General features: G+C 47.0%; 1 protein-coding gene across 1 annotated transcript; it reads right to left on the bottom strand.

The window, feature by feature from the left end:
- Positions 1–10543: 10543 nt before the first annotated feature.
- FGF20 (fibroblast growth factor 20) lies at positions 10544–19682 on the bottom strand. Its single transcript, XM_043972961.1, has 3 exons — positions 19376–19682; positions 12074–12177; positions 10544–10789 (listed from the first exon to the last, which is right to left on the bottom strand). Exons 1-3 carry the CDS (start codon positions 19680–19682, stop codon positions 10544–10546), a joined length of 657 nt encoding a protein of 218 aa, XP_043828896.1.
- Between the last annotated feature and the right edge of the window lie 6300 nt (positions 19683–25982).

Raw genomic sequence — 25982 nt, 5'->3', positions numbered from 1 at the left:
ACACACCAGCTTTGAAGGGCAGGAGACTCAACTCTATCTTCTTGCCTGTGTGCACCTGGGCAGTCTGGACACGAGTTCTCTGCGAAAGGTCTTAGTGGGACTAACTGACCCCCAAGGTCCTTTGCAGTGCAACCCCAGGATCCTTCTCACAGCCACCCTAGAGGGAGGGCTACAATCCATTCAGACTGTCTCAATAAGATATGACTTGGACAATGGCAAATTAAATTAAATAAGCATTATCATCTGCTTTACTGCGGTAGCACCCCCAGACCCGGGGCTTCTCTCCATCAGCCCTGCTAAATGGGCCTCCTCTCATTAGAACGCAAGCTTCTTAACACAAGGACCCTATCGCTTTGCTGCTTATGTCACCAGAACGAAGCATGATACTTACACATGACCAGTGCTTACAAACGCCTTTTCATTCATTCATCCAGCTAATATCTGCACTGTGGCACTGAGCTGTGTGCTTTCCCCTGGTTTCATCCATGTTCATCAGCTGACCTTTGCTGAATGCTCAATGGGGAAAAACAGGGGAAAATGCTTCCCTTCAGATCTCAAATAGGAAATCCCCCTGGTATCCATAAATTCTCTATCTGTGGCAGGGAATTGGCAGGCTCCCTTTCTCGGGATGCATCCTGGCTGACAATCACACAAAAGGGAGACCACAAAGCATATCTTAAATGTTTCAGCACATGGATTTTCCTAACTACTTCTTTCAAGTCTCAGATGAGCACCTTGTGCCAAGATCAAACCTCACTAATTTCATGGTGGCTGGCCAGCATCCTCAGGGAGCCTTATGAAAGCATGGGGATGAATGCACTCACCCTTCTCCTCCAAAAACAGAATGCTTCATGGACAGCTGGAAATCTGTCAAACAGATCAAAGGGTCTCCCTACCTATGACAGGTGGGGGTTGGCCTAGGTGAGCTGAGAGTACCCTGCCTTTCAGTGCTAAACTAGCTTTGAGCAGAACAAAGTCTGACTGTGGAAACTGACTACTTTCTCTTCTCCCAGGATTCTGGTGGAAACTTCTTCTACTTAGCCTTTCACTCATATTTTCCATTAAAATTCAAAATATTTGCTGAAGCCAGAGGGACAAGCGTGTGCTGCCCTAACACGCCAGGAAACCCAGGGTCTGAACTCAGTCTTTCTTTCTCCAGGAAATGGAAATACCAGAGAGATAGCATTTGACTATTTCCTGTCTCAAAAAAAATCAACATCTGATATTGCTTCCTCATGTCTGCCACCTCTTAGGAACCAGGTTCTTTGGAAATAATGCCCGTTGTGGCATCAGACAGACCAGGATCAAATGCCAGTTTTGCTATTCCTAGCTTCATAGGTTGGTTGATTCTTCTCTCTGGGGCTCAGTTTCCCCTTCTATTTTGTTTTGCGGGAGTTGTTTTGTTTTTTGTTGTTACTGTTTTTTGGTTTTGGGGGGAGTGGGGTTTGTTTTTTGCAGGACAATGAGGGTTAAGTGATTTGCCCAGGGTCATACAGCTAGTAAGTGTCAAGTGTCTGAGGCTGAATTTGAACTCAGATCCTCCTGAATCCAGGGCCAGTGCTTTAACCACTGCTCCACCTAGCTGTCCTACCAGTTTCCCCTTCTGTAAAAGGAGACTCCAACTAGAAGATCTTTTGGGTACCTTCTACCATAAAATTCCATGATCCTAAGATCACTAGCTTTGTGACTTTGGGCTAATCCTTTGGCCTCTCTGGGCCTCAGTTTCTCCCATCTGTAAAATTAGAAATGTAGAATAAATCATTTCTTAGTCCTTTCCTACTTTGTGTGGCACAAGAAGAAGGATTTAGGAGTTGGAAAATCAGAGGACCTGGATTTTAATTCCATTTCTGTTGTTTCCCACTTATGTGACCTTAGGTCAATCACAGACTGCTTCTCTGGGCCTGTTACCTCATCTAAAAAGTTAGGGGAGGGAGCTGAGGTACCTTCCAGCTCTAATCCAAAATCCTATGATTCTATGCCCTTAGCCTGTCATGGCAGGTAACTGATCTGGTTGGACCCTTCCGTGTACACCTGAGGCAACACCCACTCCACAGAGCCTCAGAGAAGACCGGACCCTGATGCCCAAGTCTCTGCTGTCTGGAATCTAGACCTTCCCTCACTCTCACCCTTTTCTATGGTGTGGCATTGGCAGCAGAGAAGAGCAGAAACAAGAAGTCACAGCTGCTAGGTGAGAAAAAATGGCCAAGAATGCCCATGGCCATTCTGATGCTGATGGCCACCCCTCACTGAGCTTCCCTGATCCACTGGGCATGGGATGGGAAGGAAAATATGGGAAGTGTCTTGCCTGGTACCTAGAAAAAGGGGCCCCTTTATTCCCAGGAGAAATGAGTGGGGGAAGCTGAAATCACAGAGGCGAGCATTTTCACTCAGAGGTGAGGTGAGGCAGGATTCCACAACCACGACTGACCCCCTGATCCCTCCACACAGCACTGGAAAACCCAGTTCACAGCTTCCTCTTCAAAGGCCATTTATCCCCTAGTTCCAGCTTCCCTTTTCAAAATGGGCTTCATCTTTGTTTCCCAGCATTTCCCACAGTGGTTTCTATGCAGTAGGCATTTAATAGTTGCCTAAATTTAGATCTGGAAGGGGTCTCAGAAACTGGCCAGTCTGAGTAGGGAACTGAGGCCTAGAGAGGCAAGGGTTAAACGACTTGTCTAAGGCTGGCCGGGGAGTCAATATGACAACTGGGCCTAGAAGAAAAGAGAAGAGGTCCAAGGAGGAGAAAGGCCTATGAGCTAGGAGGAGAATCTGGTACAAATGACCAGGTTCCAGAAGCCTGGAAGGAGCCCAGCACCATTGCATATATTTGTGTCTTTCTTAGCAGTATGATTATTTGTCTGGTGCAATTGACTGCCACAGTAAAACTGGTGAATTTCAAAGAAAAATGTGATAAAAAAAATGTCCAGCAAACTATGCCCAAAGGGCTATAAAGCTGTTCATACCCTTTAACTCAGCAATACCACTATTAGGTCTTTTTTCCAAAGAGATCATAAAAAAGGGAAAAGAACCCTTATGTACAAAAATATTTATGGCTATTCTTTTTGTGATGGCAAGGAATTGGAAATTGAGGGGATGCCCATTAATTGGGGAATGGCTGAATAAGTTATGGTATATGAATGTAATGGAATACTATTATGCTGTAAGAAATGATGAGCAGGAGGAGTTCAGAGAAACCTGGAAGAAATTACATGAACTGATGCTGAGTGCAATGATAAGAAGCAGGAGAACATTGTACACAGTATCAACAACATTGGGTGTTGATCAACTGTGATAGACTTGACTCTTTTCAGCAATACAATGGTCCAAGAAAGTTCCAAAGGACTCATAATGGAAAATGCTCTCCAAATCCAGAAAAAAGAACTATTGAACCATACTATTTCTACTTTTTTTGTTTTTCTTTTGTGAGGTTCTTCCCTTTTCCTCTGATTCTTCTTTCACACCATGACTTAATGCAGAAATGTTTAATGTTGTTGTACATATATAACCTATATCAGATTGCTTGCTGTCTTGGGGAGGGCGGGAGAAAAATTTGAAACTAGAAATCTTATAAAAACAAATTTTGAAAACTATCTCTACATGTAACTAGAAAATAATAAAATACTTTTATGATAAAATTTCCTAGAGTTATCCAGTGTAGATGCTGATCAAGCAAAGAGCTGCTGATTACATAGCAAGAACAAAACATAGTTATGTTATAATGTAATTGGGAACCATGAATGTACACATATGTATGCATGTATATGTATATATGTACCCATACATATGTATATACATGATTCTGGCCTATGTACTGACTTACCTGACATGCTTTTTGATACCTAGAATTATTATGCTGGGGCCACATCCCTTTCCACTTCTTTACTGATTCTTTCCTGAAGGTTCTTTTCCACCCCACACCAAACACCCCCACCTAGGTAAGACATGGCAGCAAGAACTGCATCCCTTCTCATTTTTTTATCTCCACCAGTTCTCAGCAGCTTAGAAGAGTCAGTAAGGGCTTCAGAAATGAATGTCACTTGTTCCAGGCAAGAGTTTCTAACCTGGGTACCATGACCATGTTTAAAAATATTTAGATACCTGCATTTCAATATGTCTAATTCATTTCCCTTTTAATCCTCTGTGTCCCCAGAGGAGTCTAGGACACCAAAAAATTAAAGGACCCCTGCTCTAGAGAAGTCATGCTTTATTCCTCATGTTCATCCATTGACAGAGGTAGTGGGTGGTTAAGGAACACAGAATGGCTTTGGTAGAGATTGGCTTCAGAGAGCCAAGCCTAAGTGCTCCTTAGGATTATCAAATCAAAATGTCAAAAGTGCTAGCAAAGCATAAGTTGGATTTATAACATGAATAGAAGGATTGATCAACATAAGGAAATCAACATAATCATCTGAGATGGAGCATTTATTGCATGCTTGCTATGTGCCAGGCACTATATAAATACAAGCACATGAGTCTATTCCTACCCTCAGGAAGCTCATTTATGTTCTAATGGGTGAAGACAATATATAAAGGGGAGGTAGAAAGCAGAGGTGGGGGACAGAGGGAGGAGCCAATACCCAATGGGAAAAAACTGCTGGCAAGGAAGTGGAGAAGTCCAAAGACCTGAGTCAAGCTGAAAATGAAGGGAGCACATCTGGGGTTCTTTATTAAATGGCAATCTAGGCTAGGGACTTACCAATCCTGAGCATGGGTCTGACAGTGCAGGTATCTTTAGGATAAGAAGACTGAATGAATGAAATAACAAAATTGGAGATACTTTCGACCCATACTTCTCAAATTGTCAAGGATGACAGCAAAAGAAGACCCTTGAAATTAATGGGTAGACATGTAAGGCTGAATGAAACATACTTATGGAATGAAGCCAAGTGTGCAGGTTAAGAGAATTGTTCATTTGTTTCTCTGACTGAATGTGCTTTATCATTCAACCTAGCTCCCAACATGAAGAACCAATCTAACCAAGACTGTGCAGGAGAACACTTGGGGTAAGGAACAATGAGTAGCTCCCAGGCCAAACCCAAAGTCAAGTAAAGAAAGGAATACAAAGAATTAAGAAAAACATGGAAGATTTGTGTAAGAAGATACAGAGTGAAGAAAGAACAAAAGAACTATGATTATAATTACATAAATGAAAATAACACTAAAAGTACATGGAACATATCTAAAAGTAGAAAGAGGAGGAGGAGGAAAAAAGGAAGAGGAGAGGAGGAGAAAAAGGGGGGAGAAGGAGGAAGAAGTGAAAGAGGAAAAGGAGAGAAGGGGAGGAGGAGGAGGAGGAAGGAGAGGAGCACAAAAGAAGAGAAGAGGAAAGGAGAGGAGGCAGTTTGCACTTAATTATTATATAAATACATCAATATATAATTAATATAAATATAATATGTAATTTATAATAATTACAATCTTAATACATAAATATAATTAATCATAATTTAGCTATCATTCTCAACCTTAGAGAATTGGAGACCTCAGACATATACAGACCCTCAGCTGGCCTTTGACCTCTATGATGACAATCCTTATCATCTCAAACCCAACCCCCAGAAAGCTGACCTCCCAGACTTTGAGATGTGGATCAGGGGAAGTACAGACTTAAGACACTGTTTCCCCAGCCACCAGTCTGACAGTCAGCATGCCTGAAGGAGCTAGGAAGGGATGGCATCCAAGGAGTTGAAAGAATAGAGAAGGAAAATGGCAGGATGTGCCTGAGGGATAATAATGAGTAGTGCATTTGGCCTAGAGCATGGGGCACACAGAGGAGGGAGGGGAAGAGAAGAGGTCGAAGGACAGGATGGGTTCAAATTGTATAAAATGGAGTGTTGGAGGGTCTGAGTTTGAGTCTTGGAGTTGCCAATATGAGTCACCTCACTTCTTGGAGTTCACCTCTCTTTACCTATACAGTGGGGATGAAATTTGAACTTCCTTTAGCACTGAGCAGTTGTGAAGAAAGCTTTGTGCACCTTGAAGAACTCTGGGAATGTGAGTTTTCTTGGTCATTGTCACCTTTATTAGTTCCATGGGCAATGGGGAGCTATGCATGATTGTCAACAAGGTGTGTCCTAATCTAAGTGATACTTTAGAGAAATTAATCTGGCCAGAGGATGAACTCAGAAGAAGAAAGCCTGAAGAGAGAGACCAGCTAGAAGGAGGCCTCCATAGTCCATGGGACAGTGATAATAAGAATGGAAAGGAGGGGACACATGTGAGTAACACTGGGATTCAGGGATGGAAAAGTCCTTTTATCTGATCCTATGCTATCTCAAATAATCTTGCTAATGATTACAGATTACAGGAATGCAGAGAAGTGCAAAGAAGACTGAATTTGGAATTGAGAAACTGAGAGTCAAATCTTGCCTCTGATTATTACTAACTGTGTCACCTCACCTCTGTCTGCCTCCGTTTCTTCTTCTGTAAAATGGGGATAATAATAGCACCTCCCTCCCATGGTTATTGTGAAGATCAAATGAGATCATATTTGTAAAGCACTTAGCCCAGTACCTGGATCATAATAGGTACTCAATAAATGTTTGTTCCTTTCCTTCCTTCCTACTCAATACTCATGGCTATCTGGGATCTCATCAGGCTGGATGTTCCCTCCAGCTCACCTAAGCCTTCCCAGCTTGTGTTCTCTGCCCTCTTAGAATGTGAGTTTCCTGAGGGCAAGGACAGTCTTGTTTTTCTATTTGTATCTGCCAAGAGTGGTACATAGTAAATACTTAATAAATGCATTTTTCATTCATTCATTCTTGTCCATGTTGTCCCATAAATTCATCAAAGAGAGTCTCTCCAATGTGAGGAAGGGTTTTCTTTCTCCTGACATGCCAAGGATACCCACCATTAAGTGTTGTGGACATGCACCTCTCACAGAACACAACCCACTCAAATTCTCTCTCTGGACATTTCAATGGATATTCATTCTCAAGTGAAGTACTCCAGCCATGCAACCATAATACCTTGCCCTACCACATGGACAGGTCCAGTCTCTCTTCCTCACCTACAGTTCCTCAGTGACATCTTCACACCTGCCCTGCAGAGTGCATAAAGGGCTCTATGACTGCTGGTGATGAGGGTGACAGTGGTGACCTGGACATCACTACAGACCGGAGGAAGGTGAAAGCTATGTTTTCTACTGTGCTTGAAAATACTGAGCATGCACTCTGACCTAGAGCACTGGGGCAGCTAATTGGCACAGTGGACAGGGCACCAGGTCTGGAATCAGGAAGACCCAAGTTCAAATCTGGCCTTAGAAACTCACTAGCTGTGTGACTCCAGGCAAGTCACTTCACCTCCATTTGTTTCAGTTTCTTCATATGTAAAATGGAAATCAGAATAGCATCTACTTCCCAGGGTTGTTGTGTGGATTCGATGAGATAATGTAAATTCTTAGCATAGTGCCTAGTACATAGTAGGTACTATGTAAATGTTAGTCATTATTATTATATTATAAATCCCCCCTTAAGATCAGGGTACTTTCCTCACCCACAAAATGAAGACAGTAATGCCTATCTCCCAGGGCCATTGTGAGAATCAATCAACTTATGGTGTGGCTGGTACTATGCTGCTAGGTATTCAAAGTCAAAAATGAAATCCTTTCCTGCCCTCAAGGAGCTTACAATCTATCAAGGGAAATAGCACATATACATCAATCAACAGACATTATATACAAAGAAAATAAAATGTTCTATTGGAAAATTTTTTTAAATAATTTTTTTTAAAGTTCTATAGGGGTGGCACTAGGATGAGGACAGGAGAGAAGAAAAAGGGAGCATATGAGCCAAACTTTGAACAAAACAAGGTACACTTCACAAGTCAAGGAGAATCAATATTCCTTAGGCAACAGTTCATATAAATATAATCTGGGACTTTGGGTGAACCCCTCTTCGAGGGCAGGGGCTGTCTTTTGCCTCTTTTTGTAGTTCTAGTGCTTTGGAAATGCCTGGCACAAAGTAGATGCTCTAGTCAATGGACATCTGGTTTCTGCATTTTTTTTTGCATTGTCTTCATATCCCAGTAAAAAATAAATCTTTAATAAATAAATATATAAAATTAATATACGTAATTTGAAAATGTATAAATAGTCTATCCAAAACTAAAAAACAAAACCCTCTTCTGGGATGGTGGCTTGGCTGGAGATCCACTTCCATCCTCAACTCTCATGGGTCCAAGACTTCAAGAAGAAAAATTAGTCAACAGTGACATCGCAGCCACCCAAAGTTAGCTTTCTTAATTCATGTCTAAATGGCCCATTTGTAAATGCTTTGTCTAAAGGGGACAGGAGGAAACAACAGGGCATTCCACCAGCTCTAGAGACTGGGTTTCCTGAGCAAGCCACAGTACTATGAAGTAAGATCATAGATTTAGAAGGGACTCAGACTTGGAAGGGACTTGAGATCACCTAGTCCAACTCCCTCAGAGGGGGCAGTTACTTAAAGTCACACAGGTGTTCAGTGGCAAAACCTAGATCTTTCAACTCTGAAATGTATACTAAGTGTCATGGGGCCCAGAGTTCCCCAGAAGTTCTCTGGGGCACATCAAGGAATCTTCTCCTTGAGAAACTAAACCAGAGGACAGATATGCCTAGAGAGATAAGCTGAACCAGATTGGACTGAGCTAGCTTTGGGACTCCCACCCTCATTCTGATCTCCCTTACCCCTGGGGAGATAAATTTGGGTGTGGCTGTGGCCTTTGTGTCCTGAAGAGAGAGATGGCTTGAGAGATCGGTAGCCACCTCTCACCCAATTCCTCTGGTCACTACCAGTGGGGGATGGTCCTCCATTCCTCCCCCAATTCCTCTAGCCACCACCAGTGGGAGATGGTCCTCCCTCACTAAAGGAAGTTTCCACAGTCAAATAGTCACCCCTCCCCCCCCATCAGTCCTCTATAAAAGTACCTACCAGCCTCCTGCTCGAGGAGATTGGTACCTCAGAGCCACATGCTTTGTTCCATACCTCTCTCCCCATGTGAAGTCCAAGGATTTCTTTCATGGTTTCCCTTCCCACCCCCCTTCCCTTTCCTTGCCCCTAAATAAACTGCCATCTTATTCTAACTGCTTTTGTGTGCAAGAGGGTGTAATTCTTTAAAGAGGAATTCCTAAGAACCCCAACCCTTAACCAAACCATTACCCCCATTTTCCCCATAACACTAAGTATCTTAATTCCCTTGGTCCAGGCAGCCATGAAGAGACCTTAAAAGAAAGTAAGACAGTAGAAGATTGGAAGTGATGGCATCCACTTAGGGCATCTGGGGTCTAGCGCCACCTAGCTGCCCAGTAGGGAGAATACTAATTTTAGAATGCAAAGAATTCTGTTAACCCTCAGCTTACTAGTGAAGTAGGTGGTGGCAGTCAAGCCACCCCAGCTCTCTGGATCTACTTCTGCTCATGGAAAATAGGGATATTGCATTGTCCACCTCACAGCAATATTGGAGGGAAAGTGCATGTACTATATAAACATGGGAATGGCCACTATCATGAACTGCCTAAACTGAAATGTTTGACAACCTCAGAAGTTAATTGTTGCCCAGATTCATAGTGTTCCATACTCTTATGAACACACTCTATATGTAAAATAAAGCTTTGCTAATAAAAATAATGGAAAGAGAAAAAATAAAAATAAAAATAATGGAAAGAGGTAAGAGATAAAATGGAAAACCATTTTAATTCCCTTTCAAATGTGCACCAAGTTCAATACAAATTGGTAAGGCATTCTGGGCCCCAGGAAGCCAAAATTTTCAAAACAATACAGCAATAAGGCAACTGCATGTACATAAAATAGAACCTAATCTATATTTTTATTTTTTTAATGAAATTCAAGACATGATGCTATTTTTGATGGGTTGTACAGGGCACCAGCATGACAACCCAAGATTCTACAACATGGTGTCCCAGTCAATGGACATCTGATTTCTGCATTTTTTTTGCATTGTCTTCATATCCCAGTAAAAAATAAATCTTTAATAAATAAATATATAAAATAAATATACGCAATTTGAAAATGTATAAATAGTCCATCCAAAACTAAAAAACAAAACCCTCTTCTGGGATGGTGGCTTGGCTGGAGATCCAGTTCCATCCTCGACTCTCATGGGTCCAAGTCCCATGCCATACTTGGAGGTCAAAGAATAACATTTGTGGCAAATAATTTCCACCTATTTTCCAATGTTCTCTTCTGGCATATCTAAAGTCATGACTTCTCATCCCACTTTCAAGGTAAACATGATCCAGGGAGATTAGGCACCCACAGGAAGCAGAGTCAGTCAGGTTTCAACCTTGGTCAATAGTCAAATAACTAACATTTAACAGTCTAGAATGGAGCCTAAAACCACAGCTGCAGAGGAGGCTTCATCTGCCTGAGCCCAAATGTGGGCAAAGGAAAAATCAAAACAAACAAACAAAAAAAAAAAACAAGAGATCTTCCCTCGACCATTGTTCCCAATCCACACTCTCCAAGCCGGGGTTGCCAGGGGGCTTCTAGGCTATGAAGACAGCAGTGCTGAAGAGAAGAATGTCTCATGAGGCCATGGCCCTCATTCAGCTGTACAGAAGCACGTCCCTATAGAGCTCGGGTACCCTCTCTGGGTCCACTGGCCTGGGCAGGAAATGTGTGAACTTCTGGTGGCGCCTGGACCGTGACCCATCACGCGGGGTGCCATCTTTGTTAAGGGCCACAAAGAACCTGCGGCCTGAGTCCCCATGTTTGTGTATGTTGGATGAATATGTGTTGTACCAGTTCTCTTCAAACTGCTCCCTAAAGACACATTCAGAAGTCAGTTTCTCCTGGAAGAAGGAAATCAAGAGTCAGCTGGGAGAAGTTTTGGGAAGATTTATTACAATTTCTTGTTTATGGTTTTCTATTGCCTACCAAGGCCAAAAATCTTTTTGAGACCCTTGGTCCACAATCTGGCTTCCATTGACCTCTGGAAGAATGAGCATACCTTTAGTGTCTACTCTGAATTCCCTGGGCCCATGCCATGCATCTTCATCTCCAACAATGGTGCAGACATTTTCTACCCTGCTGCTCTTCCACCCTCCAAACTAGAGCACACCAGGAAAGAAAGAATCCACTCAGCTCTGCAATCCCTTCGACTGTTAAGTCCTCATTCCCCACCCCACCCCAGTCCTTGTCATCCTGCCTCCCTTATCCTTTCAGTCTCTTGCTATGAACACTGAAATCAGAAGCACCGTTGCTTCTGCAAAGGGTGTGTCACTGCTCTGCCCTGGTGGTCCACTCACCATCCTTTTGAGTCATCCCAAAAAAACTCCCTTCCATGGCTACCATTCCCCCCACACCTGCTACATTCTAATAGGGGGAGTCAAGGTCCTTGAGGGCAGAAACAGTCCCACTTCCTTAACACAGTACCAGGCATATAGTAAGAGCACATAAGTATTTTCTAGTTTTGGTTTTGTTTTTTGGGTTTTTTTTGGTTTGGGGTTTTGCAGGGGGGGGGGGTTGTGGGGCAATGAGGGTTAAGTGACTTGCCCAGGGTCACACAGCTAGTGTCAAGTATCTGAGGCCGGATTTGAACTCAGGTCCTCCTGAATATAGGGCTGGTGTTTTATCCACTGTGCCACCTACCTGCTCCCATGTAAGTATTTTCTCATTCATTTGTCCACCTTTCCTAGCTGTTCCCTAATCACATCTTGTGTCGAGGCTCCAGCCTCCAGCCTCCATGCCTTTGTTCATGCTGTGCCCTATGGCTGGACCATCTTCCCTCTTCATTTTTGCTTCTTGTGCTACTAAAAAGCCTTGATGGTAGATGTTCTTAACCTTTTTGTGTCATGGACCCCTTTTGGCCAGCTAGTGAAGCCAGCTGACTCTTCAAAATGTTTTTAATACAAAAAATTTAAAAACATAGAACATAGTTATCAAAACATACTTTTTAAAATGTACATGGGGCAGCTGGGTGGTGCAGTGGATAAAGCACCAGCCCTGGACTCAGAAGGACCTGAGTTCGAATAAAGCCTCAGACACTCTACACTTACTAGCTGTGTGACCCTGGGCAAGTCACTTAACCCTCACTGGCCCACAAAAAGAGAGAGAGACAGACAAGTCACACTTACAGATCCATAGAGTTCTCCTTTGTCATTCATTCCGAGGTAGAGGCCAGTGTCCACACCTCTGATGCTGACCAGTCCTACAGCCACACTGATGAACTCCAGGATACCTGAATTTACAGCAAAGCAGAGATGTCCATTTATTTATTGTGTCATTGCTAAGGTGCATTTTCTGGCATGAGTTAATAGGAAGAGCCCCACCACAACCACCCCCTCCTCCCGTGCCATCCCAGCCATGCTTTATCCCTGTCATCTCTTCTCTTCCCTCCTTCCACAAGCCAGGCACATTTTACTCATCTCAGTAGTCTAGTAAACATGTCTTAGCACTTTGCTGGTCAAGGAAGCATGGGTTTACATCAAGTCATTGCAAGAAGACTCCAGGGGTGAGCTTCTTTACCTGATTTCCATGAACTTTTCTTCTTCTTTGTATTTCATTGTATAATGGGTTTCTTTGTAATCCTATGTATTTTCTTTATGACTTTTAAAGTAGGGTTTTGAAGGAGGGGTCCAGGGCAGACAGCCAAGGTGGTTCATGTACAAAAGAAGATCAAGAACCTCTGATCTAGTCTAACCTCCTCATTTCACAGCTGAGGAAAGTGAGGTGAAGAGATGTTAAAAGACTTGCCCAAGGTTATGTAGGCAAGTAAGGAAAGCTGGAATTTTAACCCAGGTCCCTTGGCTCCAAATCCCTCGATTTTGCTCCACCTCTTACTATGCTTGGAAAAGTTGCTCCCCTTTTCAGGGCTTCAATTTACTCAACTTTAAAATGAAAAATGGACAAGATGACTTCGAAGGTACCTTAGTACTTCATCTCCTATGATCCATACGGGGGTACACGCAGTAATGGAAGTGGTCACTACAGTGAACAACAGCAGATTTTGTAAGATCCCCCTTGCCTTCACCCCCATATCCTTGGGCCACTACCTGTATTTCTATTGGGACCCAGCGAGCACTGCCATAGCCCATGTTTAAACTCTCAATGCCTGGGGCTGTCCCCTCCCCTCCAACCCTGCCCAGGACATAATGGGGGAAGGTTTGTGCTTCAGTCTAGTTCGTGTTCAAAACTCATTTCTTTGTTCACCATACAGACTTCCAATTCACAGAGGTGCAAACCATTTCTCAGCCACTGGCTTTCAGAGCCCAGAGACCCATACAGAGACAATTGGCATAGATGCTTAATGAGCTTTATCTTTTCCAGCATCCAGGGCACTCTCTGGTAAGGACTTTTGATGCTCCAGGTAGACACAGAAATCCTTTCAAGCCATCCAGGGGTCAGGCCATGAGATGCCCATAAACTAACTGACCTTCTAGCAGCTGGGAAGAATCAATGCTCTTGCCTGGAGGAGGCAAAGACAGACCAAAGTAATGCCTAATTAAGGAGGACAAGGGTGGGGGGGAAAGGGATGGACAAATAAAAAATTACTTGCATCAAACTCGTGTTAGAAATACACACACTTGGAATATTCCATCCCAGGCAGCTGTAAAACTGTAAAAAGTCCTGGGGTGAAATGAATGTCATCTCTAATACAATGGTGCCATACCAGATAGCTAACAATTCTCTGAATTGTCATCTTTAAAACTCTCCTGCCTTATAAAGTCCGGGAGCTGTCTGAAAGACATTTAGTATAATCAGTTTCCTAGGATTTTAAATCTATATTTCATAGGCAGCTAGATGACACAGTAAATAGAGGACTGGACCTGAAGCCAGGAAGACCAGAGTTCAAATACCATCTCAGACACTTAGTAGGTGCCAGACCCTAAGCAAGTCACTCAACAGTTGCCTGCCTTTGTTTCCTCATCTGTAAAATGGAATAATAACACCTCCCTCCCAGGGGAGTTGGAAGATTCAAATGTGATTCATAAACCACTTTGAAGTATCATATAAATGCTGGAAGAATGAGCATTATTTCCAAAGAAAGTGACTAAATAAACTCTTCCCAGAGTGGAAGGGGAAAGATACAAAAGCCTTCTGATCTCAAAGTGGGCCTGACAGGAGGCACTTACAAGTGTTAGATATGAAATGGGGATTGACCTTTTCTTCCCCCACCCTCTCAACCTTCCACTGTCCCAATGAACATAAATGCCTAGGGAATTCTGGGAAATTTAAATAACCCTGACTGATCAAAGAGATAGTTGTAAAGCAGTTAGCATAGTGCCTGGCACATAGTAGGCACTTAACAAATGGTTGTACTCTTCTTCCCTATTTCAACCAGGGAGAAATTACCCTTAATTACTTCCTAACACACATTTGATCTGGGGAAAGCTCTGAATGGTAAGAAACCAATCTCAGGTGTTGGGAGGAAGGGAGCCCCACCCACCTAGCCGGGAGGCCATCAGACTTTGGGATCTGACAGCTCAATCAGCAAGCATTTACTAAGCACCTACTGAGTGCCTTGGAGAGGTTCCTCCATCAAAGCAATCCTCCTGAATCCCAGGTGAATGTGGCAGAGGCCAGACCAAGCTTCACTGACAGAGAGCCGCCTTCACCTACCATTGTGTTTGGGCTGTAACTCACGGAGGACCTGTGCCTCCTTCCCAGGTACCAAAACTCTGAAGTATTCCCTAGTGCCTTCTAGAGTCTGGGCCCAGGTTTCTAGGACTTTTGTCTCACAAAAGGTTCCCTTCTAGAAGCTGCATAGGGTGAGAGAAGGAGCCATGGTAGGAGCCTAGAATGACAGCTACAGGAGAAGCCTCAGGCTCAAAAACAAGGACTCCAGGGGGTCCTTCTATTATGGGATTGGAAACAACTGAGGCTCTATGAGCTCCTAAGGAGGGATGCTCACTTGGCAGGTGTATTTTTTTTTTCAGGGCAATGAGGGTTAAGTGACTTCCCGAGGGTCACACACCTAGTAAGTGTCAAGTGTCTGAGGTTGGATTTGAACTCAGGTCCTCCTGAATTTAGGGCCAGTGCTCTATCCACTGAGACACCTAACTGCCCCCCTGTACTTTTTTTTTTTTAACATCAGCTCCGTTTGTCTTTGGGTTCCTGTAAATAAATCTGTTTTGCCAATTCAGTGGGTATAATGACTAAAGACCTGGGTTCAATCCCACACCGGAGACACAGAAGAGATGTGATTGTGGGCAGCTCATTCGCCCTCGGTGCCCCCAGGTAACTTTGAGGGTTGATGTGGCAAAGAAGGTTCCAAACTCTATGGGTGGAGTCCTCCCCTAGAAGATAGCCACACCAGCCAACTCCTCAGTCCCTGTCACAATCCCAGCTTTTGTGTTTTGTAAACTGGATGTTTGCAAGATCAATTGATAACTGAACTGCTGGGGCAGGGGTGGGAGACTCCAATTAACCTAGATCTTGCCAAACTGAAGAAGGTGAGCCATCCCCTAAAGCGTAGGGAAAGGGCCTTTCTGCACACGTGACAGCCTACGGTACCCCGACTAGGACTCACAAATCCAGGCAGTGAAAGAGAAGATGATCAAGTGTGTCCAGATTGAAGCTGGCGAATGCCAGTTCCTATCCCCTGCACTCCAGCAAAGCGCAGTAAAGACAAAACGTTGGACGGGATCAGGAGGAAGTCGGTTCCCCTTTGTTCTGGGGGGCGGGCAGCTGTGGATGGGTGCTTTATACGCCGGTACACTCCCTCTCAGGATTCAAGCTCCACTGTTTGCAAGCTGCTCCCTTTTCCTCCCCGAAGAAAGAGGACACCCCACAGAGATTTGTAATCATTTGATTTCTAAATGAGATTTGACAAGGCTTTTTAAAATTCATAATGTAAGGCGGCAACTCAGCTAAGTCCTTTACACAAAGAAGCGGTGAAAAACCTCCAAGAGGCAAGCACAGATTCCGCGTAGTGGGATGTTCTGATGCCCACTGTCCCATGAACCAAGGCGGCAGGATTTTGTCATTCTGGTATCATTTTCAAAGCTGGCCTTCTTTAAACTCATCAAAAAACAAATGAGTCAAGCCCTGGGGCACAAAGCAGCCCAAGTGAATGGGAACCCGGAAAAGGTAGAAGGAGCAGAAGAGGCCTCAGTTTGATCTCCGGCGCTGCTTTTCTCCAAAGAATGATTCCATGGTGACATCGTCTAGGAAATCCAACACTGCGCAGAGCAGATCTAGCTCAGGGTTGAAGCTTGAAAGAAAGCTAGCTACCTTTCTCAAGTCTGCAAACGGTTTACCTGCGGGGCATCCGAGGGACTTTGCTGCCTGTGTTTGGAGGGCTGTTTGGGAAATGAAGTCATACTCGACTCCAAAAGCATTTTTCCCTTAAAGTGGTGCCGAATTGCCACCAAAGGTAACAATGAACAATCCCCGTTAGTGCCTCCCAAACTGCACAAATTGTGATTTTACAAGCTCGGGAGCTCCTGGAACGTTTAGGAAATGTGTTCTGGATGACACGAGTGGCTAAAGCAAGTGAGGGTCTGGCTAATGGGACACGTCCGGCATGAAAGCCTCCCTCCCCGCCCCCACCAGCTCAGGCATGCCCTTATGTCCAGGTAGGATACAGTCACCAGGCCACTTATAAGCTCCCAGGGCAACGGGGGGGGGGGGGCGGGGGCGGGGAGGGAAGAAGAGAGAAGCACTCGACTTCTTCCAATAGCTAGAGTACATTCCCCTACTAGCCCAGTGTTGAGCTCTGGGCCTAGAAGTAACCAGGTCAAATCAGTTAAGCACCAATTAACACCTAAGCGTGAAGGTTTTCCAGCAGAGGCATAAAGAAGACTGATGTTGTAGAAAGCTTGCAATCCCACTTAGCAGCACCCATTCTCAAGGGAAATGATCATCAATCCTTGCTCAGGAATTTAAGCATTTACTGAGTGTTTACTATGAGTAAGGTACAAGGTGGATTGTACTCAAGTAAGTGACAGTCCCTGGAGCCTGCCAAACAGAATTAGAGCTAGCCCACATGCTTTTCTATCCCACCATATATGTGGCACCAGAATAAGACAATTGGGCTTTTTTTAAGACAATGGACTTTTACCAGACCCTGAAATAGGATGACTTCACTGGAACAGAAAGCTTGGGCCCATTAACCCCATTCACCTGGAACATTTGCCTTAACTGGAGTCAGTCAATGGTCCTCAATCTTCCTAGGCTCCCAACAGAGCCCAGAAGTCCTGGGGGCTCTGTTAGAGCCAGAGGTACCCAGATCATCCGCCCTCACTCAGCTCCTCTACCTCTATCGCAGAGGCATATTCCAAATGGGCACAAGCTGGCCAGGACCTCAGGCCCTGAAGGAATACAAGATGAAGGGACATAATGGGGGATCGTAGCCAAAATGGAGAGCACCGGTTTCTTCTCAGCCTCTGGGATTAGAGTGCCCAGCTCGACAGTTAGCAAAAGTGCAGTAATATGGGATACTTAGCATAGGAAAAGATCACACCAAATGTTAGCTCCATAGAGGACTCGAAAGGCCCCAGCCCAGTCAGCATTGATACCACAACCAGCCAAAGAGAAATCGAAGCCGGTTTGCCCGAGGCGCTGCCCATCAAACCCTCCTCATTCCTGGGCAGTTAGGAGAATGTTAGAGCCAGAACTCCGACTCATCCCTTGTTTGGTTGACGGGAAACTGGCAGGCGAGGAAATTAAGGGGTTAACCCAAAGTTACACGAGCAGTTTCTGGGGCGGGGGTGTGGGGTGGGGAGGTGATAACAGCTAGCATTTATATGGACGTCGCAAATATTACCGAGTTTAGGGCCAGTTTACACCCCCGGGAGGAAGGTGCTGCTATCATCCCAAAGGTCCAGATGAGGAAACAGGCAAACGGGTTAAGTGACTGGGGCAAGATTTGAACTCCGGACTTCCCAACTCCAGGTTCAGTGCTCTGTACCTTAGATTAGGGATCCAGAGCTTCGGTTTTGAATCCGGATTGAGACGCCCTCTAGGTGTGTGAGCCCCGGGCAGGAGGCTGCATCCCTGAACCTCAAGCTTCTGCACTTTACCGGAGGTCTGCACTTCCTACCTCATAGGAAGGTGCTTTGCTCTCTCTCCTTCCAATGGAGCACAAGGGTGGGATGCTTGTATTGGAACCTGGGTCAGCTCCCTACTTCCCCGCCCCCAGCAGGCTCCCCCTCCCGCGGAGCTTTTCTCCGCTAGGTTCTGCTCGCTCTCTGCTTGTCTTCCTCACAGCTCCTCCTATCTCCTGGCATCTCTCCAGCCAGCGTCAAGTCCCGTCCTGAACAAGGGAACCGAGCACTGGCCAAACCACCTACATCTCGTCCTCACGTTGCCCTGTAACTGCAAACTTCAGCCGGGAAGCCTACGAAGTCAGGAGGCTGGGGGTTTGAATCCCAGCTGTGGGGTCTAGTGGACAAGTCACTTAGTTTCTCCGCACTAGGGGTCTGGGAAGTGGCTTTTAGTATTTCGATTTCAACATAATTGGTTTACTTTTGTAATCTTGTGTATTTTATGCATTAAGAACATGAGTTGGAGAAGGGGTTTTATAGGCTTCGCCAGGCTGCCCAAGGAACGGAGAATGAGAACTCTTGCTTTAGGCTGGGGGGTGATTACTCCCTACTTACTACCCGTTCCCCAAAGCCGTTTATGTGGTAAGCAAAGACCTTGTAAAGTGGCATGAGGGGATGGAGACTGGGGAGGAGAGAAGGAAAGGGGGACGGGAGGAACGGGGTAGATGTAAGATAGAGGTCCACAGGTCCACACAAACACACACATTCTCCCTCTCTCCTCCCTGCCAATTCCCTCAAATGCCTATTTACAGATACCACGAGTACTAAAGGCATTGTGTCATTCTACTGGAGATGCTTGGGAGGAAAGCTCCAGAATGCTGCGACGTGGTTTCCAGCTACTTGCTCTCCGAGCCTCGGTTTCCCCACCTGTAAAGTCCTTCCAAGTCTGAAATCCTGGGAATCTCGCCTAGGTAGGCGCCCCTAGGGCTTGGCTTCCTACGAGAAAGTCCGGAAAGCGGCCGCTCCCCGCCCTCCCAAGCCTTCTGCTACTGGAAGCGGCTCCGACCTTCCAGAGCTTTCTTTCCCCTACCCCTGCTGGTCCCCGCCGCAGCCAGGAGAAAGGATTGGCGGTGGGAAAGCTAGAGTAGAAGACAGAGGGAAGGCGTCCTACGGCTGCCTGGCTAGTCAGAGATTCCCGACACCCATCACCGCCCCCGGGTCGTCCCAGCCGGTGGCCAGTTAGTGCCTGAATGGACGGCTGGGATAGACCCAGGGCTACACACTCTAGATCCCGGCTTTCCTCTCTCTTTTTACATTTTACAGCTGGAGAAAGTAGGGCCCAGAGAGGGCAAGTGGCTTGCCCGAGGTCACACAGCTGGTGAGCAGTTAGGCGGGACAGGCGCGCCTCGGGCCTGGACTGGCCTAGGCTTGGGGGCTGCGGTCACTCACCGAAGAGGCTGTGGTCCCGCCGGGTGCCCCGCACGCGGCCGTCTGGCAGTATCTGCAGGTGGAAGCCGGTCCGGCAGTACAGCTGCCTCCTCCGCAAGACGCCCTGCAGGTGAGCGAAGTCAGCGGGCGCTCCTGGGCCAAGGCCAGGTCCAGGGCCGCCCCGGGGGCCCAGCAGGGGCGCCCGCGGTCTGGGGCCCTGTCCGGCCGGGGGCAGCAAGAAAGGAGCGCCCAGCGGCGGCTGGGCCAAACCTTCCCAAGAGCCCAGGAAACCCCCGACGGCGGCGTGGACGCCGGCCACGGGAGCCATGAACCGACCGCGGCCGCCGACTGCAGCCCTGTAACAGCCCCCAAGGAGGATGCAGGGCGAGAAGGTGCGGAGTGGGAGAGCGGAGACGGCCCAGTCCACGGCACCTGGGCCAAGCCCCCAGGGAGCCGAGGGGGCCGGGTGTCCAGCAGCCGCTTAGGTGCCCAGCTCGGAGGCGGGAGACCAAGAAGGGCACTGGGGGCAGAGCAGGACCATCGGGGAGGGTCCTGCCCAGGCACCGCAGGTGCTTGCCCCAGCCCTCTGGCTCCGCCGCTGTCCTTGCTGGGGAGCACACCGACGGCACTCGTGCACTAGGTCCTTACAGCCGCGTCCCCCCACTGACTCTGGCAAGCTTGTCTTGCCGCCCGCCGAGGTATTTATGCCGGTTCTCTTGACATATGCTAATGAGGCCCTTTGGTGGGAGCGGTCCCGCCGCCCCGGCCGCCTCAGCTGGGGGGGGGGGGTGTTTGAAATTGTAAACCGGCCCTTCCCCCACCTTTTCCCTGTGCCAGGGGCCCCAGGGGAGCAAGCGCCTCCCTGCTCTTGGCCCTGCAGTTACGAAGTATCCCTCCTCATCGGTGCAGGGCCCCGTGGGCCAACCTCTCCCCTACAACCCCAACAAAGGGATGCTTTGCTCTCGCCCCCTCTCCCTCCGTGCCTCTGCTGCCCCCTTGGGGTTCAGCAACTCCTCCGTAGCGGGGACCCCCCCCCCCGGAAGGCGTAGGGACCCAACTGGGCGAGGAGCACAGAAAGGCAAAGTAGAGGCTTCGGGGAGAGGGAGAGGAGGAGGAGGTGGAACGTCGGACCCGGTCTGAGCATTTCGAGGACAGGTGCAGAGAGGTGGGAGGGGAAAGAAGGAGGGCGGGTCCTCAGGGTGGGACCTGCCCAGACACACTTGAGCGAAAAAATCAAAGCGGACCGACTTCCTTTCTAATTTAAAGCCCTAATTCAGTGTGCGTGCAGCGAGCCGCCTTCTCTTTTATCGTTTAGATACGGGGGAATTTTTCTTTTGCATAATCAAAAAGACGACTTCTGTCTGGCCACAAAGTACCCTTTAATGCGGATCTGGTCGTTCGGAGCCCCAGCTCTCACCTGGGTAGATGGAGGCCTTGCATGTCTCCAGGGCTTTTTGAATTTGGGGGCCGGGGTCAGGGCTTTCTAATTAACACCATGCTAGCACTGCAGTAAACACAGAGGCGACTGGGGGGGAAAGGAAGTCTTTCAATACTCATTCGTCCGATCTAAGATGAGAAAGCAGCCACGGGGCGCAGAGCCTTGAAAGTAGGCTCGGGAATGGGACGCTTCTTTACTGCGAGGGTTAAACTAGAGGCGATAGAATTGCTTATTTTAAGTCTTGATGCCTACTTCCTTTATAATCCTAAATATTCTATTTGTGCATTTCAAGTCTGACAAAGCACCTGCGATTTCACCAGGGGCGATGACACAAAAAAAGGCTTTAACACGGGACCTGTAATCAGGAACACCTGGGTTGGCTCCTCCCTCGGATGCTTTGAGCTGTGTGACCGTGGGCAAGTGACTCGGCCTCTCTGTGCCTTAGCTTCTTTATCTATAAAAGGACGTTAAACTTCATTTCTCTATGCTTTCCAATTTATCTTGTCTACAGCATGCTTGTACATAGTTGTTTGTATGTTGTATCACCTTAGATCTCCTCCTCCTCCCTTAGATTGTGGCCTCCTTGAGAGCAGGGTCTTTTTTTTTTATGGTGCTTACTTATCAGAGTGCCTGGCACATAGTAGGATCTTACCAAATATTTATTTACTGACTGAACCAGTTATAAATCTAGGCTCCTCTGTTAGGTTTAGCTAAGTCTCCTCCCTACCCTGCAGAAAGCCATCTAAGACACAAAAAAGGGACAATGGGCTACCCACCTTCATGGGAGTAAGGACTTCAGAGAAGTCCAGAGCAATCATTCAGACCCTCTTTACAAAACTACCTCTCATTTCTTTTCATCTTTCTATAACGGGACATAGTCCACGTTGGGGGCTCAGGCTTGGGTGCTTCTTCTCCAGCTCCGAGAATGTCTGGTGCAGAGAGGCAAACAGCTCCAGGGCCTGAACCCCACTGATTCCTCAGAGCAGGAGGAGACAGGAATGTGGGCCCCTGCTAAGTTAAGAGCAGTAGTTTGAGCCATCTCAGGAAAATCAGGTCGTTCACTGATTGAGATCTGTGAGAATCCCTGGCCCGGGAAAGGAGGGAAGATCCGCAGTTTCAATCTGGCCTCCCTTTCTTTTCAGTCCCTGCCTAACCCTGGAAGATCAAACGGGTTGGCTGGTCTGCTCAGTTTTCTTTGCAGGGAGGAGGGGGTACAGCCTTAATTAATTGGCAGGTGCTTGGCAGCCGGTAAGGCTACACCTTTTCATCAGGGCGGCCCTAAGCCCTGCCCCCTGTGCAGCCGAGTTGTAAAAAGAGCCCCTAAGGCAAGTGATTTACGGTGGAGAGATGGAAAACACCACACCAACCTGGCTAAACCCAGGACCCAGAGACATAACTCACCTTGGGAAAGGATTCTGGGAGCCTGTTTTGGGAGGTCAAAGCAGAGATGCTAGCAGGGCGTTGCTTGTGGTGGGACCCCCAAATCCACCAGAATCACCGTTTCAAAGCACATCTGTGTAAGCAGTATCACATCAGGGTAAAACATTGAGGGGGGCAGGGGGAGCTGGTCTTTGAACCAAATCTTCTTAATTGCAGTGTTAAATCAAAGAAAGTTAGATCAAAGTTGACTAATCCTTAAAGCAGGCTACCTGAAGTAGCCAGGGCTTGGATCCCTGAAGGGAGAGACCCTGAAAGCTGCAGAACTTGGAGGCCCCCCTGCAGAGGAGGAATCAGTCCAGGGTCAAACTAGGGCCTCAAGGTAACGGTCCCATGATCATCCTCCGGGTCACAGGTAGGGGAACTGGGCCAGGGCAAATGACTCATCTGCAACCCTAACTAAGTAGGAAACTTTGGGCCCAGGCCTGGGATGGTCTCCCTTCCAACCTTGAGACCTTGGGTTTCCTGGCTTCCTTCAAGACTCAGTTCTCCTTCCCTAGGAGGCCTTTCCAAGTCCCCCTGCTGCTCTCAGATGACCTTCCACCTCCTCTATATCTTTTTTTTTTTTTTGGTGAGGCAATTGGGGTTAAGTGACTTGCCCAGGGTCACACAGCTAGTAAGTGTTAAGTGTCTGAGGCCGGATATGAACTCAGGTACTCCTGAATCCAGGGCCGGTGCTTTGTCCACTGCACCACCTAGCTGCCCCCTGCCTCCTCTATATCTTAAATGTTCTGATTTCTATAGGTCCTCTCCCGCCTTAGACTGCAAACTCCCTGAGGGCAGGGACAAGTTTTGTATTGGGTACAGTGCCTGGCACTGCTTTTAATAAATGCTTCTTGATTGATTGCTGTCTTTCCAGCAAAGCCTCTGGGGGTGTCCCCAAACTCTGTGCAAATGCAGCTCCCTCCCCATATGCTCAGCTTTGTCATGGGCCCTGCTCTTTGTTTTAGCCATCCAAAACTATTTGTTCAGCTCTTCCTCTGTACTAGGCTCTGAGGATTGAAAGATACCAATGACAATGATCCTTACTCTAGAGTAGCTGGCAGTCGAAGGGAGAAGGGAGTCTGTGGGCAAGGATATTCATGAAACTGGGGAGGCACTAGTGTATGCACACATGCAGGCTCCCCAGAACCCCGGCTGAAATCATCATGAGCCAGGAGTTAGGAAACAACCCTACCCTAAGGGAGATTGCTCTGGGATCTAGCTGTGGACCCTTTGAAGCAAGAAAGATGGAGAGTCAGCTCTAAGACCATAGGAGAGGGGGCAGCTAGGTGGCCCAGTGGATAAAGCACCAGCCCTGGATTCAGGAGGACCTGAGTTCAAATCTGGCCTCAGACGCTTGACATTTAATAGCTGTGTGACCCTGGTCAAGTCACTTAACCCTCATTGACCCCCAAAAATAAACTAACTAAGACCATGGGACAGCTCCCAGGACACACATACCCCAACTTCCTTGCTTGGGGCTTCTCCCTTCCTCAACTACATCCCCAACTGCATCAGAATGTATGTATATATTCTTATAAAATGGATTGTCTATTTAAATCCTGAGGTTCTGAATGACCTACACCACCAAGTGCAGAACTGAGATGTGCTCAGGGGAAGATATATAGTGATGGGGATAAGGAGGGAGGAGGAGTGGTATAAATGGCCTCCTCTGGAAGGTGGTGCTCGAACTGAGCCTTAAAAGGTTGCTGAGAGGTGGAAGTGAAAAGGAAGGGCATCCTAGGAATGAGGCAATCCAATCCAAAGGCACAAAGACAAGACATGAATTTGGTGCATGTGAGGGATGAAAGGTGAGCAGTGTGAGTGTTTGGCAGTGTGTGATAAGGTTGGAAAGAGAGGAAGGGGACATATTGTGAAGGATTTTAAATGGCAGAGAATTTTTTTTATTTGATCCTAGAGGTAATAGGGAGCCACAGGGGTTTATTGAATGAGGGAGTGACCTGACCAAATTGGTGCTCTAGGAAAATCAGTTAGGCTGCTCTATGAAGGATAGATTGGAAAGGGGTGAAGCAGAGAGATCAGTGAAGAGGTGCCTGGGATAGTCCTGGTGAGAGCAGTTAAGGGCCTCCCTCAACCACAGAGGTGGTCGTGTGACTGGAGAAAAGAGGATGGATATGAGGTTTCATAGAAGTAAAAATGACAAAATTTGGTCACTGAGTAAATGTGCATGTGGAGGGAGCCTGAGGAGTCCAGGATGGTGGAAAGGTTGGAACTTGAAGGATTGTAGTGACCTTGACAGAAACAGAGAAGTTTGGAGAAGGAAGGAGTTTGGTAAGGGGGGGGGTGAATTCCTTATTCTATACAATGAATCTGAGCTGTCTAGGGGGTGTCCAGTGGCAGCTGGGGATGAATGTGAGGTTAGTCTTGAGGAGAGAGACCAGCCCTGGGTAGAAAGCTCTGAGAGCCGTTTGCATAGAGATGATCACTGAAGCCCAGTGACCAGAGGATGACACTTCAGGAGAGTCTAGGGAAAGAAGGCCCAGGGAAAAATCTGGGGGACATTCCCCCTCAGGGCTTGTGCTGCAGAGGAGGATTTAGCAAAGGGGACAGAGGAAGAGGGATCGGACAGGAAAGATGAGAGCAGAGAGATCGAGCATCCGGGAGGGGCTCGGGCCAAGCACCAGAACATCCAGGGAGGCAGGCAGAGGCGCTGTGGGCCATCTGGAACAGAGGCAGGAAGGTTGCTTCACAGCATTTTCAAGACCCAAAGGTGGACGGGTGATACAGTGTAACCATACACAAGACCATTGTAACTCCCCACAACCCTGACATGTGGCCAGAAGCATGATTATTCCCATCTTATAGAGGATGAAGAAAGATGCCTTACCCTAGTAGTAAGAGTGCCGGGTTTGAGTCACCTACTGGCTATGGTACCATGGGCCTTTCTACTAAATTATAGGTTCTTTGCTGTTGGTGTGGCTCCAGAGGGCCCATACCAGCCAGATCAGATAGAGTAATTGCCCAGGGTCACTTACAGAGGTGTGATAGTGTTTATAACCAGCTTTCCCAAAAAATGGGGGGGGGGAGGGGGTAGAACATACTTTTAAGTAAAATAAGCATTATTGACATTTTTCCCATCACTTCCTTAAAACCAAGTTAAGATAATCAAAAAAACAAAAAATCGAGCCCTGATTTATGAGGTGTAAATGCTCACATTTAAGAGCTGAACATTTAACAATCAGCTCCACCATTTGAGCTGGATCCAGAGCACCCCTAGCTACAGGCCAGAAAAGAGCAAGTGTTGGGGCCAGGTCTTCTGACCACTTTGGGGACAGCATTGGATTCAAAGCCAGAGGAGCCGGGTTCCTATTGTGGCTCCTAGAATTTCTGGCCATGAACTGTGTGGGTAAGTCTCTCTTCCCCTCTCCTCTGAGCCTATTTCCTACTCAGAGAAGGGGAATAGAAAAATGGAGGTTGAGGTCAGCCCAAAGGACAATGAAAACAATGGCATGTGGTGGCCAAGAGCAGGCTGCCACTCATCATAACCAAGGGGTTACCTGGTAGAGGCTGTATCTAGATTGTCAGTAGAGTGCAGGTTCAAAATGGCAGCCAGGCTAGGTCCATGGAGCAAGACTGAGGGGGTAGCCATTGGGCCATCCATGCCATGGAAGAGAATGGGAGGAAGGCCCCCAGCATCAACAGGGCTCCCAGTCTGCCACCTATCGAAGGTCATGAACAGGAGAGGCACGTCAACAGAAGCAGACCCTGATGGCTCACCACCACAGAGAAGGCCCAGATCAATGGTCAGAG

This window comes from Dromiciops gliroides, chromosome 6 (assembly GCF_019393635.1).
Source record: "Dromiciops gliroides isolate mDroGli1 chromosome 6, mDroGli1.pri, whole genome shotgun sequence".
NCBI classification, from domain to species: Eukaryota; Metazoa; Chordata; class Mammalia; order Microbiotheria; family Microbiotheriidae; genus Dromiciops; species Dromiciops gliroides.
Note: the sequence above shows the minus strand (reverse complement) of the source record. Positions and strands in the feature narration are given on the sequence as shown.

What these genes read in the sequence shown, in the direction of transcription:
- FGF20 (XM_043972961.1), bottom strand. Translation starts at nt 19,682, where the DNA reads ATGGCTCCCGTGGCCGGCGTCCACGCCGCCGTCGGGGGTTTCCTGGGC. An exon ending in GCGGGACCACAGCCTCTTCG is followed by an intron (nt 12,178 to 19,375) that starts GTGAGTGACCGC and finishes CTGTAAATTCAG; the next exon opens with GTATCCTGGAGTTCATCAGT. An exon ending in AAGGAGAACTCTATGGATCT is followed by an intron (nt 10,790 to 12,073) that starts GTAAGTGTGACT and finishes TCCTTCTTCCAG; the next exon opens with GAGAAACTGACTTCTGAATG.